Source organism: Mobula birostris, chromosome 8 (assembly GCF_030028105.1).
Source record: "Mobula birostris isolate sMobBir1 chromosome 8, sMobBir1.hap1, whole genome shotgun sequence".
NCBI classification, from domain to species: domain Eukaryota; kingdom Metazoa; phylum Chordata; class Chondrichthyes; order Myliobatiformes; family Myliobatidae; genus Mobula; species Mobula birostris.
The window spans coordinates 27,125,926-27,143,043 of record NC_092377.1 but is presented as its reverse complement, the minus strand read 5'-3'; the positions used below and the strand labels follow the sequence as shown (position 1 = coordinate 27,143,043).

Genomic DNA, 17,118 nt, shown 5'->3' with positions numbered 1-17,118 from the left:
GGAACCCTGGCTGGTTGAGGGCTTGTTGAAGGGTGTTTTTTTCTGCTGGGTCCATGATGCCCAGCTCATTCTGTTGCAAAGAACGGGGCGAACCCAAACGCAGGACACTGACACAGAGATAGGGTTAGGCTGCAGACGAGGGTGTGAGCATAGCTGGAACCTGACACGAAGCATTGCTGGAGTTGAACGGCAAACAGAAAGGCAGGCGGTAGACAATACTTTTCTTGACCCGGAGAAATGGAGTTGAACAGGTAAACCTCAGTGCTGAAGTAAAACTTAGAATACACAATCCTAAGTGGCCAGAAACTTTAATTACCACACTGGCTAAACAACGATCTGGCAACGAGTGGATGCAAAGCCGGGGTTTTTATGCTGCAGGTCTTGATGAGAATCAGGTGTGCTGCCATCAAAGGGAACTAGGAGAAAATAGGGAATTAACGGTCGGGACCATGACAGCACCCAAGCCTCCAAACCCTATGCCGTTTGTAGCCCTCTTGGAGGATAACATATTTTAATGATAATAAATCTGATTCTGTTTCCGAGGAGGTGTGTGCCCTCTTAACCAGTTGACTCTTGGAAAACCTTATTTTATTTAAAGGTTGTATTGCATTTAAAAATGGAGTAATTCTTAGTCCTTTGTTGTTCCAACATCGGATGTATCAAATGTGACATTAGAAGATGCCTTTTAGTTCACATTAAGCAAGGAAATTCATGCCCCAGAGATTGTTATTGCTTTGCTTTGACGTGAAGGTTTTCCCTTTGTGCAAAGGAAACTTTTAATGGTTTTGTTTCTCTTCTGACGCTTTTAGACTTTTGTATAAATTTCAGATTTCTCTTTCTTAAGACCTCTCAGTTGATGCATTTTCTTGTGTGAGGTTCCCTACACTGATGGTGTGAGATTTTCTGAACTACAGTGGTGTGCTGAAGGTGTTGGTATCGGACTCTTGTTATTCGTTATTTAAGTAAACAATTGGGATGCAAATGCACAAGGCTTGACCAGGAAATTATGGATGACACAAAATTAAAAGGTGTTGTTCATATTCACAGGGGGGTTTTGAACGGTGAAGGAAGTGGTTCGAGGAGTGGCAAATGGATTTCTCGAGTTGCAATATGGTAAAGCAGTCTCAGGCACATATACAGTATACAGCTCGGGTGCCTAAGTTGCTTATCATAAGCTAAGGCACACTACTGAAGTAATTTTATGTATTGTGCTGTACTGCTGCTGCAGGAAAAATTTCATGATGTATATGAGTGATGATAAACCTGATTCTGATACGGGTCTCTATTGTGAACCAAGAGTGGGAAGGGGGCAGAACGAGAGAAATCATGGTTGTGAAAAGAGGAAATGAGAGGCGAGAGAGCAGAAAGCACCAGAGATACATTCTGTAATGATCAATAAATCAATTCTTTGGAATCAAATGACCTTGCCTGGTGTCTCAGGGCTGGACGTGTCTGCAACTGTACACTCAAGCCCCTGGCACTCCTTGGCTCACGTCACGCAGATCGGTAACCAGGTGGACCGAGTCTCCACTCATAGCACTCAACCCACTCCTGGAACCCAGCCTAGCCAGCCCAGACAGCCTGTAGCGGCAACCACCCGCATGCCACCAACATCCTTACCCAGACAGCCTCGCGTCCCTGAGCCGGAGCACTACACTGGAGATTTGGGGAAGTGCCGGGCCTTCCTCCTTCAGTGCTCCCTGGTGTTTGAACAGCAGTCGTCAACTTACTCCACAGATGAGTCAAAGGATGACAGGAGTGAAGGTAGGACCGATTAGAGATAAAGGTGGGAAGATGTGCCTGGAGGCTGTGGAAGTGAGCAAGGTCCTCAATGAATACTTCTCTTCGGTATTCACCAATGAGAGGGAACTTGATGACGGTGAGGACAATATGAGTGAGGTTGATGTTCTGGAGCATGTTGATATTAAGGGAGAGGAGGTGTTGGAGTTGTTAAAATACATTAGGACAGATAAGTCCCCGGGGTCTGACGGAATATTCCCCTGGCTGCTCCACGAGGCAAGGGAAGAGATTGCTGAGCCTCTGGCTAGGATCTTTATGTCCTCGTTGTCCATGGGAATGGTACCGGAGGATTGGAAGGAGGCGAACGTTGTCCCCTTGTTCAAAAAAGGTAGTAGGGATAGTCTGGGTAATTATAGACCAGTGAGCCTTACATCTGTGGTGGGAAAGCTGTTAGAAAAGATTCTTAGAGATAGGATCTCTGGGCATTTAGAGAATCATGGTGTGATCAGGGACAGTCAGCATGGCTTTGTGAAGGGCAGATCATGTCTAACAAGCCTGATAGAGTTCTTTGAGGAGGTGACCAGGCATATAGATGAGGGTAGTGCAGTGGGTGTGATCTATATGCATTTTAGTAAGGCATTTGACAAGGTTCCACACGGTAGGGTTATTCAGAAAGTCAGAAGGCATGGGATCCAGGGAAGTTTGGCCAGGTGGATTCAGAATTGGCTTGCCAGCAGAAGGTAAAGGATCGTGGTGGAGGGAGTACATTCAGATTGGAGAATTGTGACTAGTGGTGTCCCACAAGGATCTGTTCTGGGACCTCTACTTTTCGTGATTTTTATTAACGACCTGGATGTGGGAATAGAAGGGTGAGTTGGCAAGTTTGCAGACGGCACAAAAGTTGGTGGGGTTGTAGATAGTGTAGAGAATTGTCAAAGAGTGCAGAGTGACATTGATAGGATGCAGAAGTGGGCTGAGAAATGGCAGATGGAGTTCAACTCGGAGAAATGTGAGGTGGTACACTTTAGAAGGACAAACTCCAAGGCAGAGTACAAAGTAAATGGCAGGATACTTGGTAGTGTGGAGGAGCAGAGGGATCTGGGGGTACATGTCCACAGATCCCTGAAAGTTGTCTCACAGGTAAATAGGGTAGTTAAGAAAGCTTATGGGGTGTTAACTTTCGTAAGTCGAGGGATAGAGTTTAAGAGACGCGATGTAATGATGCAGCTCTATAAAGCTCTGGTTAGGCCACACTTGGAGTACTGTGTCCAGTTCTAGTCGCCTCACTATAGGAAGGATGTGGAAGCATTGGAAAGGGTACAGAGGAGATTTAACCAGGATGCTGCCTGGTTTAGAGAGTATGCATTATGATCAGAGATTAAGGGAGCTAGGGCTTTACTCTTTGGAGAGAAGGAGGATGAGAGGAGACATGATAGAGGTGTACAAGATAATAAGAGGAATAGTTAGAGTGGATAGCCAGCGCCTCTTTCCCAGGGCACCACTGATCAATGCGAGAGGACCCGGCTTTAAGATAAGGGGTGGGAAGTTTAAGGGGGATATTAGAGGAAGGTTTTTTACTCAGAGAGTGGTTGGTGCATGGAATGCACTGCCTGAGTCAGTGGTGGAGGCAGATACACTAGTGAAGTTTAAGAGACTACTGGACAGGTATATGGAGGAATTTAAGATGGGGGCTTATATGGGAGGCAGGGTTTGAGGGTCGGCACAACATTGTGGGCCGAAGGGCCTGTACTGTGCTGTACTATTCTATGTTCTATGTTCTCTGCCATCCTTTGCTCCTGCCTGTTTTGCAAGCTTGCTCTCCGCTCCACTTTAACAAATACAGTACTGTGCGAAAATCTTAGGCATCCTAGTTAGATTTATATGTGCCTAAAATTTTTGCACTGCACTGTAGTTAATTAGAACCTCTTAAGGTGAAGACAAGAGGGCTGGGTAATGAAGTTAAGGTAGAAGACAGGCTATGACCTTCTCAAATGATAGAGCAAGTGCAAAGAGCAAAAAGGCCTACTCCTGCTCCCCATTCTGACGTTTCTGTGCTCTTTCTGGCAGACATTAGACAAAATCTGATGTCTTCACATTTCTGTCCAAGTTAACACTATTCAAGTGCAGCATTGGCTGCCGTGACCTTTTCCAATGTCCAAGTATCACTCAGTTGGAAGACAAGGAAAGAATACCAGACAATGATTTTCACGTATACTGTGCCCACCTGGGTGAGCTATATAAAGACATGGCAGAGAGATATCAGCATCTTCTCTCCATCCAAATCAATTCATTCCTGAATACCTGTAATAAGGAATTAACAGGAAGGATGAAGGAAGAACTGATCTTGCTACAAAATGACTTTCAGCTGAAGCCAAAGGTCAAAAATCACATCAAAACTTTTGGTTGCTGAAAGAAATTTCTGAACACTATTCTGCACTATGGAAAAAAGGTCAAGAGATTCTTTATTGCCTTTCCAACATCTCATTTAGTGGAGCACGTGTTCAGCACCCAACTTGTTTCAAAGTTATGAAACAAGCTGAAAATTACTGAATATGGGGACCTAAGACTTCTTCGGAGTAACTTTCAACCGGATGTTGAAAAGCTGCTATCACTGCACCAAGCCTATCCATCTCATTGAAAGGTGAAAAAGCAATTAGGTGATGAATAGTTGGATTACTAATGTACACTCTAAAATTGCTGATAAAAATTATTTTCTATTGTAATAAAATGAAAGAAATAATTTTATTTGTAGCTTTAAATAGATTTGATTTTTCTGTATCATTTGTCACTGCTTTGAATTTGCAGTTCCCATTTTCTTTCACTGTGCATTATAAATCAGTATTCTTTATATTTTTTATGTAATGACTGGAAAGGGAGAGGAAGGCACTGGGGATGAAGTCTGGGAGCCAACGGGTGGTAACCCAAAAATGTTTGGAAACTAGTGGTCTAAAGTTTTCCTGAGCATGTTCCAGTTCAAATGTCTTTTTCTGAACCACTGCAGTGCTCATGGTGAGGGTATTCCAACCATGTAATGGGGTATAGCTAAAAAGCTGTTTATAGTGCTGTTTTCCCTTTCTCATTGATTTCATCCAGTACTTTCTTCCCCACTCAAAGTGTGTTTTTGAATGCTATGGTAGATAGATTATTAATCAATTTGTGATTATCTAAAACTTTGTGCTCAGGAAACAAACTGCATTACGGTGAAATAATGCCAGCGTTCTGCTTCTGGGCCCAACTAAGTTTTCCTTAAAGAGAGAAGCAGAGCCTCCTAATCAGATTTTGCTTCTCTGAAAAGCCCTGAGTATTTTGCAACCATTGAAATATCTGAAACTGGAGAATCTATGGCAGTCATTTTAACCCACAACCAACAAATGATGAACAATATTCTATTTTGGAACTTTTTTTCTTAAAGAGAAGTATTGGAGGTGCTCTTCAGAGTATTGGTATGAGATCTGAGTAAGTAGAAGAGATTTAATTCAACATCCCTCCAGACGACCTCCAGTATTTTAGCCCTTGAACTGACAGCCTAGATTTCGGTCTGAAGTCTCAGGAGGGGAATTTTGTAAACTAGACCAAGAGTGCAACTGGGTGATGGCTGACATAAAATGTATTGCCAGCACAACCAAATGCTTCTTGCCAAATCTATTTTCAGGACAATACCTAGTTTCACTATAAATACAAGTTGTTGTTGCTGTTGTTGTCAGACAGGGAACAATATTGATGCAAACTTGAACAGCTTATTCCTTTTGGCTGCTGTCTGAGGCAGCTCCATTGAGAGGTAGACAGCAATGGAAAAAGATATGAATAATCTGGTCCTCTGTTGAAAGAAATATTTCCCTTGTTGTCTACCTTAATGATTAAATTCCTTAATGTTCAATGCTAAAAACTTTCAAGCTTTGTCAATTCTTTTGCTCTAATGAAACTTTCCCAAACCTATTGATTTGTATTATAACAACAGAATCTTTATCTCGTTGTAATAATGTATTGAAAAGAAACTTGTAAATGGTGCTCAGAGTAATACTACAAGAGGAAATCTATTTTCTACACTGTTATATAATTGTTTATGAGAATGACAGGGTAATGACAGTATTGATATTTGCTTTAAAGAAATGTTTTAATTGGGAACATTTTGGATGATGCTGAAATCCTCTAATCCATGTGCTCAGAACACATAGTAACCATACATAAGTTGTGAAAGGGACACACCATTCTGCTCACTCTCTCAAACACCTCTTGCCTTATTTTTAGAACAGTCTGCTGTTCCTGCTTTGCCCTCATCGGCTACCTTAGAAACCCCAAAGCCACAAAGTGAAAGCAAGTCATTCCTGAAGTCAAACGAGTGCATAAAAAAACCTAAAGTGTTTGAAGATTGCAAATTGGATGAATTCTTCCAACAACTGGTATTAAAGTTCAATTACAAGGGGTGATTGATATGTTCGTGGCCTGAGTGAAAGGAGTCAATTTTAGAAAACCTAGCACATTTATTTTTCAACTTAGTCCCCTCCTACATGTACACACTTAGTCCAGCAGTCGCGGAGCAAACGGATCCCTTCTTTGTACAGGGGTGATTGATAAGTTCATGGCCTAAGTTAGAAGGAGATGAGTTATTAACTTAAAACTTTCTGCATTATCACTCAAAGAGTTGAACTGCTCATGCATGTAACAAGAGCGTCTTTGACCTCCAGGTGGTCCACAGCAGAGGTAATTGATAAGTTTGTGGCCTAAGGTAGAAGGAGTTATACAGCTCTCATTACATGCACGTGCAGTTCAACTCTATGAGTGATTATGCAGAAAGTTTGAAGTTAATAACTCATCTCCTTCTACCTTAGGCCACAAACTTATCAATCACCCCTGCTGTGGACCACTTCTGGAGGTCCAAGATGCCGACTTCTACAAAGAAGGGATCTGTATACTCCACGACCGCTGGACTAAGTGTGTAAATGTAGGAAAAATAAATGTGCTAGGTTTTCTAAAATTGACTCCTTCTACCTTAGGCCATGAATTTATCAATCACCCCTGGTATAATGCCCAGTGAATAGAAGTGCATAATTGCTGTCATTTCTTGCAGGGGAAAATGGATGTCAGTTTTGTTGTCAATAATTATGTGATATAAATTGTTACTGATAGGGCACGCTTACCTCAACACAACTTGGAAAGGTTGTTGTAATTTTGGAATAATGTTTGGAAGAACGTCACATAAACGTAAATGCATTGTTGACTCTGCTCTCCTTACATAATGTTGCCAAAGTTTAGCTGTTTACCTTGGGGAGTACTGCGAGACTCCGGATCAACCTTTTCTCAGTTAGAATCTGTACTAAAACATATACTGAAAGCAAAGGACCTTCGCTATGTTCTGGTATTTTTCTGGTCAGTTTGTTTTTAGGACAAAATTATTCAATCTAAATTCCCTTCTTAATTAATGGGCTCATATTTCCAATCTTTTGTACCATGTTTGTTGATAAATGTTTAAAATAGCATTTTTATTTTGCTGAATTGTGAAAGAACATGAAGATTCTGAAATATATAGCCTTGAGTGTTCATGAAAGAACCAAATAAATAAAAAGCTTAGATTTTTCAGGAGAAAGAAATTAAGAATCGTTCAAAATGTTGTAAGTAGGGGATAAGAACAGCAACTTGGATTTATAAGGTACCTTCAAAATAACTAAACATTCAGTATTTCTTCATGTAGGTGCCATTGGACAAAGTTAGTATTCAACCCCTCATGGAGATTTCAGGACCAAAATCATTGGCAAAAATATTGGCCTGAAAACAAAACTGAAATCAGTTTTTCACTGCTGGAGCCAAGAGTACTTACAGCTGCAGGTAATTCCCTCATGCCAGTGCAATGCTGGGAAATTCCAGAGCATAGGAATAAAAGCACAAAATACTGGGAACTCTAAGTAAATCGGCCAGCAACTGTAGAGAGAGAAAAAAAATAATTATTCAGATTCAGCACCCTTTGTCAGAACTGGATCTTAGTGCAATTGGAATTGGTGTATTATTGTCATATGTACCATGATACAGTGAAATGCCGGTGTTGCATGTTATTCACATGGACCAAATCATTACACAGTGCATTGAGGTAGAATAAGGTCAAACTAAAACAGAGTAAAGTGTAACAGTGACAGAGGAAGTGGCTGCAAGCCAGGTCCCCACTGGCAGAGTAATGCAATTCAAGAATATGCAAGAAGTCAGAGTTGGAAGCGGCCTGGTGTCTTATTAAGCTATAGGGCTGAACAAGATTAGCATTCAGGAGGATTGAGACTTGGAGAAAGAATTGAAAACCAGGATGAGAATTCTAAAGTTAATCTGTTGCTTAACCAGGAATCATTGCAAGCTAACATGCACAGGACTGATGGGTGAACTAGACTTGGTCCAAGTTAGGATATAGGCAAAAGGTTAAGACACCCATCAGCACTGGGAGAAAGTTATGGATTTGAGTAGTCAAGTTCTGGGAGCAATGTTGACTTAACTGAGGATTTTTACAGCAGATAGGCTCAGGTGAGTTAGTGAGATGGAAATAAGCCAGCTTTGTGATGGCTTGGTGTTAGGATCTAAATTTTAAACACAAAATACTCTGCAGATGCTGGGGTCAGAGCAACACTCACAACACGCTGGAGGAACTCAGCAGGTCAGGCAGCATTGTGTTTTCCCCTATTCCTTCTTCACCTTTCCTGCCTATCACTCGCTGCTTCCCATCCCCCACCCCTTTATCTTTCCCCTTACTGGTTTTTCTCCTGGAACCTACCAGCCTTCTCCTTCCCACCCTCCCCCCACCTTCTTTATAGGGCCTCTGCCCCCTCCCTCTTCAGTCCTGATGAAGGGTTCCGGCCCGAAACGTTGACTGATCGTTTCCACAGATGCTGCCCGACCTGCTGAGTTCCTCCAGCGTGTTGTAAGTGTTGCCTGGATCTAAATTTTGTTCTGTGGTTAACTAAAACCCACATTACTAATTTAGGTTCTGCTACTCATCAGAGACAAGTCTGGAGACGATGGTTAGGGAATGGAATTTATAGTCGGGTTGATGACCATGGCTTTGGTATTCTCAATATTTAGTAGCAGGACCTTTCTGTTCATACAATGTTGGATGTTGGACAAATGATCTGCGAATTTCGATAAACACATGATTTGTCTTGGAAAGAGTTGTAGAGTAAAGATTCTAGATGGATTTAAAAATAGGTAAGATAAACAAAAACTTTATATTAAAGAATAAAATCGGCTCCAGACAGGCTGAATGAAGAAAAACCGTTGAATTACACATCATTAAAGACACCAAAAGGACAGATTGCCATGGCAACTTGCAAAACCTGGCTCCAGACAGGCTGAAGACCTACATAACTGGTTTCCATTAAAGACTCTGAAAGCAAACAAACAGAATGTCAGTCAATCCTGGTGTTGTACTTGAAGAAGCCCAACATTGGCAAGCAACTGGCCCAAAACTGTAGTTCAAACAAATAATGGACATTAAATTCCCTAGGTCTCATGATTCCTTGCCGACAGCTCTGTCATTGTCTGGATACTCTTTCAGAATTTGTTCCCGGAATATATGATCCGGCCACCAGAAAATAAATATATGCTACATCACAAAGTGCATCGATAAAGATACTTAGAAAGCAAAGTGACAGCCAGCGTACTCAGTGGATTGTTTTTGAAAGTGATGCACATTCTGAGGAATTAGAAAGGCTTTTTAAAATCATTGTTAAATCAATTCCAAGCTGTGAAAGGATCAATTATATTTATTTTATAATTTTCAATGTTTTTCATTGTAGATAATAAACCTTTTTATTAACAATACCATGGTTTATCCTGCTAATCCTTTAGACCAGGGGTCCCAAACTTTTTTTATGCCATGGACCAATCCCATTAAGCAAGGGGACTGTGGACTCCAAGTTGGAAACCCCTGCTTTAGACAAAAGACAGCCTTATGTTAAATACAAAGTTAGATCATGTGCAAAAGGCAAACGAATTCACCACAACTCTAAAGAATAGCAAAAAAATGCCACCGTAAAATTCATTTTAAGAAAGCATAGAGGAAAAAGCCATATAATGAACATACTGTCTGATTTTTTTTTGCAGATGGAAGATGTCATAGCACGAATGCAAGAGGAGAAAAATGGGATTCCAATTCGCACAGTCAAAAGTTTTTTGTCAAAGATTCCCAGTGTATTTTCTGGTAAGATACTGGTTTTATTGATCAAGTCATATTCAAGTTCAACATCAACAGTGGAGAAGTTATGGAAATATACAATCACAGAAAAGATTGGGTAAACTGGAAAATGAGTTTACACTATGGTACAGTGAAACACTGGTCTTACAAGCCATTCATTCACATCAATTTGTTACAAGTATTAACCCTCAGTAATAATGATCAGTTAGGCACAGAGAGAATCTGTATTTACTGGCTCAGTTAGCAATCATATGAATTTACAAAACTAAGCACCTGTGCGCACACCCACTGGGTTCACTGATCCTTAATGAAAGGGCAAAGACAGAAAAGGTATTGCCTGAGAAAAGAAGTTCTTCTTGATCCCAACGTAATCACCATGATTCTGTTGTGGGTCATTCACTTGTGTAATGGTTGGTCTCCACAGAGATGCTGCTGTCTGTTCTCCCAAAATTGTCCACTCTTATTCTTTTCATTATCGGATCAATCTGTGACGTTTCAATTTCATTGGGTCAAGCTGTTCTGACTGACCTGTGTTTGCTTTTCACTGGATGTAGCCCAAGGTGACAAGCAGTATTGCCTTATGGCTCTCCCTTTGGCCTTATACCCTAGATAATTTCTTCTTTTCTTTTCAAGTGAGCCAAGATGACGAGATGACAGGCTGTTCCTTCTTCAAGCCTGCCATTTTATATAACAAACAGCTTCCTATCTCAGAATGGTCTCAGGTTTGGCAGATCATTAGCAGAAATCCTTCGTGTCCACATTCAGTTGCTCTGTTTAAGCTATTACTGAGCAAGAATGTGTTCATCAAACAGTTCACACAGTAGCAGCTGCAAAGGCAGTCTCACAAAATGTCTGTTTCCTTTCCTGCAACCACATAGCAAGAACAAAGATTTCTGCTTTATCCGTTTGCACTGCCCTTATTTGTGTCCACTGATTTGTCGATTGTACTTTTTTTTGGCCAACAAATTCATTGCAATGAAACATTGAGGTAGTACAAGATAAAACAATAACAGCATGCAGAATAAGTACATAGCGCAGTAGAAGTAGACACTAAGGAACTGAGTCACAACCAGGCAGAGTCTTATTGTACTAGGGAACCATACAATAGACCTTTAGCAGCCTGGGAGGTGGGAGAAGAGAGAATGTCTGATGTGGTTGGGAGTCTTTGATACTGCTTTCAACTTTACCAAGGCATCAAGAAGTGCAGGTAGAGTCTGTGGAGGAAAGTCTGGTTTCCGTGATGTGCTAGGTTGTATCTACAGCTCTGCATGTTCTTGCAGTCACAGTCAGAGTAGTTATCAGACCACACTGCGATGCTTCTGGACAGGATGCTTCCACAAAAATTGGTGAAGGTCAAAGGAGACATGCCAAATTGTTGAACCTCTTGAGGAAGTAGAATTTTGATGTGTGCTTTCTTGGTCATGGCATCAATGTGGCTGGGCCAGTCCCGGCTGCTTGTGATGCTCACTCCAAGAAACTTGAAATTCTCAAACTGCTCGCCCTCAGAATGATTGATGTAGCAAGTGCATCATCCCCCTTCCTGAGGTCAATGACCACTCTTTTATTTTGTTGATATTGAGGGGAAAATTGTTGTCATGACACCACGTCACTGGGCTCTCCATCTCCTCCCTGTACTCTGTTCACACTAATTTAAACTAATCAGCATTGTTGTAAAGGTTTGGGTTCATCTGACCCTGTGTTGGATAGTAATTCGCTAGTCACACCCACCAGCCTTGTCCCCACTCTAACCCCAACATGCAATGGGTTAAATTATTCAGACCCCAAAACCAAGAGCCAATGAGTATTGAGAGAAAGTGGATATACTGCATCAGTCAAGCGAATGCTTGACAATTGGAGTCTTTGAAGCAAAATGTTCTGGGAGATGCTTACCCACCTGTGAGTAATCTGGATTTCACCCGGACCAATCTGGGTTTTATCTGGATAATATAGTGATCAGTGAAAATTACAGGGGGGTCCAGGGAGCAGATGGAACTGCAGGTCATTGAAGCCTGCATGGTGATCCAAGTAAGAAAATGGAAATCTGTACAGACATCTCCCGACATCCATATTTCCAAGTTTCACACTAACGCAAAAAAGATGGATTTTGGGAGTAGGGAGGGAGATGTAAAGGGGCTTAAAGAGGATATGGGGAAGCTAAGTAAGGGGTGGGGGCAATAGCATGGATGTATGAAAATATAAAGCTGGAGAGAAGATGCTAGGAGACTGCAAACTGATGATACTTAAAGGGGCCTAAGTATCCTTGTACACAAGTAACCGAACACCAACAAACACCTGCCACCAGTAATCAGGAAGGCAAGTGTTTCCCTTTATTACGAGAAAATTGGAGTGCAGGAGTAAAGATGATTTACTACAATTATATAGGAATGGAGTATTGTGCACAGTTTTAGCCTCCTTACCTAAAAAAAGACATACTTGTCGATATGGGAATACAATGAAGAGTCATTAATCACTTCTAGGATAGTGGGTTTGCCCTGTGAAAGACTCAGTAGGCCTGAGTTCTCTGCATTTTAGAACAATGAGAAGTGATCTCATTGAAACTTACAAAACTCTCATTGGTCTTGATCTAGTAGATAAAAGAAGGATGCTTTCCCTGGTCAAGGAGTCAGACACCAGTTTCAGAGTAAGGAAAGACTATTAGGACAGAGATTAGGGCTTCCTCCACAATCCTTTCCAGTCCTAATGAAGGGTCTCTGCCCAAAATATCAACTGTTTATTCCTCTTCATAGATGCAATCTGATCTGCAGAATTTCTCCAGCATTTTGCGTGTGTTGCCCAGCGAAGAGAGGAATTTTCTGAACTCGAGAGGGTAGTGAATATTTGGAACTCTCTGTTGCAAAATGTTGTGGAGGTTCAAATAAGTAAGGCATTCAAATCAGAGACTAATAGAACAAAAGCAATACTGCTCTGTCAATGTTTCTGATCAGCAACTCCTCCTCAAAACTGAGGGATAAGTGAAGGGGTTCCAGTTTTCAAAGCACAGCTGCTGAGGAGTGTGGTTTATGATAAAGTACCACATGGACATAGGTTAAGACAGATCAGGTGATAAAGAGCAGAAGTACTGACTGTCAATGAGACTTTAAAAAAAGTTGGGGTGAGGAAGAGATGTAGGTACAGGGAGCTTACCTGAAGATGGAAAATTCAATGTTCAGAAAGCTGTAGAAATCCTAGACTGAAGACAAGGTCTTCTTCTTGTTTACATTGCACCTCACTAAGCCACAAAGTGCTTAGAAAGAAGGAACTTTGAGGATTAAAGAGTCACAGAACAGGAAGCTCAGAGTCACTGCTGCAGACTAAGCAAAGGTGCTTTGCAAAGTCATCACCCAAAATGTGTCCGATTTCTCCATTTTGGAGCAGGCAACACTGAGAACACCCGATGCATGACACCAGAGCGATGTAGTGTAAATGAAAGTTTGTTCTGGCCCCTGAAACTGGGAAAGGAAGAGGTGAATGGACAGGTGTTCGAAGTTCAAAGTCCAAATTTCAACGATATTACCAAGGTAAATACTGTGTGTATGGGTGACCATATACAACACTGAGTTTCATTTTCTTATGGGCAAACACATAACAAACACAATAGAATCAATAAAAGACTATATCCAACAGGATGGACAAACAACCAATGTGGGAAAAAAATAAAAATCTGTGCAAATACAAAAAGAAGGAGAAAAAAATTATTAATAATATTAATAGCAATAAATAAGCAATAAATATGGGGAAGATGATATGAAGAGTCATGGAAAGTCAGTCCAAGGATTGTGCAGATATTTCAGTGATGGAGCGAGTCAAGTTAAGTGAAGTTATTCCTTTTGGTTCAAGAGCCTGATGATGGAGAGCTAATAACTGTTCCTGCACCTGGTCATGCAGGTCCTGAGGCAGCTGTACTTTCTTCCTGATGGCAACAGCAAGAATAGAGCGTGTCCTGGATGGTGTGGGTCCTTGATAATGGATGCTACTTTCCTGCAACAGCACTCCTTTGCATCTCCGTCAGTTGTATGGGAAGGTACCATGGGATGGGGAGTGATGAGGACATTGCATTGCTTCAAGGAGATTTGGAGCACATTTTTGAATAATTTTGAATCATTTCCTCTTTCTACTTAGTGATCTATTCCCATGATACTGATAGGGCATGGGACAGAATGTCTTCATTGGGCATCTCGTCTGAGGTGGGCAAACAAATGACATGTATGCTGGGAATGGTGGCCAGGGAGAAAATTGTTACTGGATTCTTTATTCTGAGTGGATTTGAGGATCTTGAGGAGCTAGTGTGGTGGTAGTCTTCCATTGCTCTGAGTTGCCTGCTTGAGCAGTCTATATCTCTGAAACACAGAGATAAGCAGGGATCACTGCTATCTCGTAGGCTATGCACTTCTTGTTGTTTTTTTTGAGATCTTTCTCTTTATAAAACGTAGAAAAAAAAGCACAGGAATAGGCCCATGATGTCAGTGCTGATCAAAATGCCATATTAAACTAAGGCTCTTTTGCCTGCATGTAGCCCATATTCTTCCATACTTATGTGTCTGACTTCAAAACCTCACCTGATGTCTTTATCATTTCTCTTGCTGTCATTACCCCTGTAACCCTAAACCAGGCACCTACTATTTAAAAAAACTTGTCTGGCACATCTACTTTCAAAGCTCCCCCTTCACCTTAAATGAATATCCACTAGTATCAACCCTGAGAGTAAGATCCTGACAGTCTACCCTCACAGTGCCTCTCATAATTTTATGAGCTTCTATTGGGTCCTTCCTTTACCTCCGAAGCTCCAGAGAAAACAACCTCTCCATAAGACATAGAGGTAGAAATCAGCCATTCAGCCCATCAAGTCTGCTCTGCCATTCCATCATGGCTGATCCCGGATCCCATTCAAACCATGCACCTTCCTTCTTGCCATACCCTTTAATGCCCTGACCGATCTGGAAACGATCAATTTCCACCTTACATATACCCACAGGCTTGGTTTCCACCACAGTCGGTGGCAGAGCATTCCACAGATTCACTACTCCCTGGCTAAAAAAATTCCTCCTTACCTCTGTTCTAAAAGGTTGCCCCTTAATTTTGAGGCTGTGCCCTCTGGTTCACGATACCCCCACCATAGTAAACATCCTCCTCACATCCACCTGATCTAGTCCTTTCAACATTCTGTAGATTTCAGTGACATCCCCCTGCATTCTTCTAAATTCCAGTGAGTACAGGACCAAAGCTGCCAAAAGCTCCTCATATGTTAACCCCCTTCATTCCCAGAATCATCCACATGAATCTCCTCTGCACTCTGTACAATGACAGCACACCTGTTCTGAGATATGGGGCCCAAAACTGTTGACAATACTCCAAGTACAGCCTGACTAGTGTCTTATAAAGCCTCAGCATTATCTCCTTGCTTTTATACTCTATTCCCCTTGAAATAAATGCCAACGTTGCATTTGTCTTCTTTACCAGAGACTCAACCTGGGAATTAACCTTACAGAAGTCTTGCATGAGGACTCATAAGTCCCTCTGCACCTCTGATGTTTGAACCTTCTCCCCATTTAGATAATAGTCCACACTATTATTCATTTTACCAAAATGCATTATCATACATTTCTCAACGCTATTCCACCTGCCACTTTTTTGCCCATTCTTCCAATTTGTCTACGGCTGCAATCACACTGCTTCCTCAGTTCTACCTACCCCTCCACCTATCTTTGTATCATCCGCAAAACAAAGCCATCAGTTCCACTATCCAAATCATTAGCAAAGAATGAGAAAAGTAGCAGACCCAATACTGACCCCTGAGGAACACCACTAGTCACTGGCTGCCAACCAGAAAAGGCCCCCTTTATTCCCACTTGCTGCCTCCTGCCTGTCAGCCATTCCTCATGCCAGTATCTTTCTTGTAATGCCACAGAACTGTATTTTGATAAGCAGCCTCATGTGTGTTACCTTATCAAATACCTTTTGAAAATCCAAGTAAATGACATCCACTTCCTCTCTTCTGCCCACTCTGCTGGTTACTTCCTTGAAGAACTCTAACAGATTTGTCAGGCAAGATTTCCTTTTACAGAAACCATGCTGACTTTGACTTATTTTATCATTAGTCTCCATGTACCTTGAAACCTCTTCCTTAATAATAGACTCCAACACTTTCCCAACCACTGAGGTTAGTCTAAGTGGCCTATAATTTCCTTTCTTTTGCTTTCCTCTCAACATAAAGAGTCACATTTGCAAACTTCTAGTCCTCCTTCAAGGGATTCTTGAAAGATCACAACATATGCGTCCATTATCTTTTCAGCAACGTCTCTCAGGACTCTGGGATGTAGACCATCTGGACCAGGTGACTTATCCACTGTAAGATCTTTCAGTTTGCCATTGCCTTTGTAACAGCAAAGGCACTCACTCCTGCTCCCTGACACTCAAAAACCTCTGGCACAGTGCTGGTGTCTTCCAGAGTGAAGACTGATGCAAAGAACTCATTAAGTTCATCTGCCATTTCTTTGTCCCCCATTACTATCTCACCAGAATCATTTTCCACTGGTCCAATATCGATCCTCACTTTCCTTTTACTCTTTATATAACTGGAAAAAACTTTAAATATCCTGCTTTATATTATGATCACTGCCTTCTAAGGGTTCCTTTACATTAAGTTCCCTAATAAGGTCTGGGTTATTACACAGCACACAATCTAAGATTGCCCCAGGAAGGCTCAAGGACAAGCTGCTCTAAAATGCCATCTCATAGGCATTCAACAATTTCCCTCTCTTGCGATCTGATGCTAACCTGGTTTTCTCAATCTCCTTGCATGTTGAAGTTACGCATTACAATTGAGTCATTACCCTTATTACATGCCTTTTTCAGCTTCTTTTGCAATCTCTACTCCACATCTTTGGTAGTATTTGGAGGCCTATTTATGATTCCCATAATGGTTTTTTTTACCCTTGCAGTTTCTTAACTCCACCCACAAAGATTTGACATTCTCTGACCCTATGTCACCTCTTTCTAAAAATGTAATTCCAACTCTTACCAATAGAGGCACACCACTGCCTACACCTTCCTGCTTATCCTTCGATGTTAAGCTCCCAGCTATTGCCTGCTTTCAGCCATGACTCAATGATGCCCACAATGTCATACCAACCAATTTCTGATAGTGCCATGAGTTCATCCACCTTATTGCGAAATCTAAGTGCATTTAAATACAGCACCTTCAGTCCTGCATT

General features: G+C 41.5%; 1 protein-coding gene across 1 annotated transcript in view; it reads left to right on the top strand.

Annotated features, from left to right (window-relative positions):
- The window catches only part of LOC140201990 (regulator of G-protein signaling 7), a 486,715-nt gene that overhangs the window by 270,579 nt on the left and 199,018 nt on the right, over positions 1 to 17,118 (top strand). Inside the window, exon 2 of the mRNA XM_072266857.1 lies at positions 9,817 to 9,913. Coding sequence (XP_072122958.1) covers positions 9,817 to 9,913 — 97 coding nt within the window. The remainder of the gene's footprint in view (positions 1 to 9,816; positions 9,914 to 17,118) is intronic.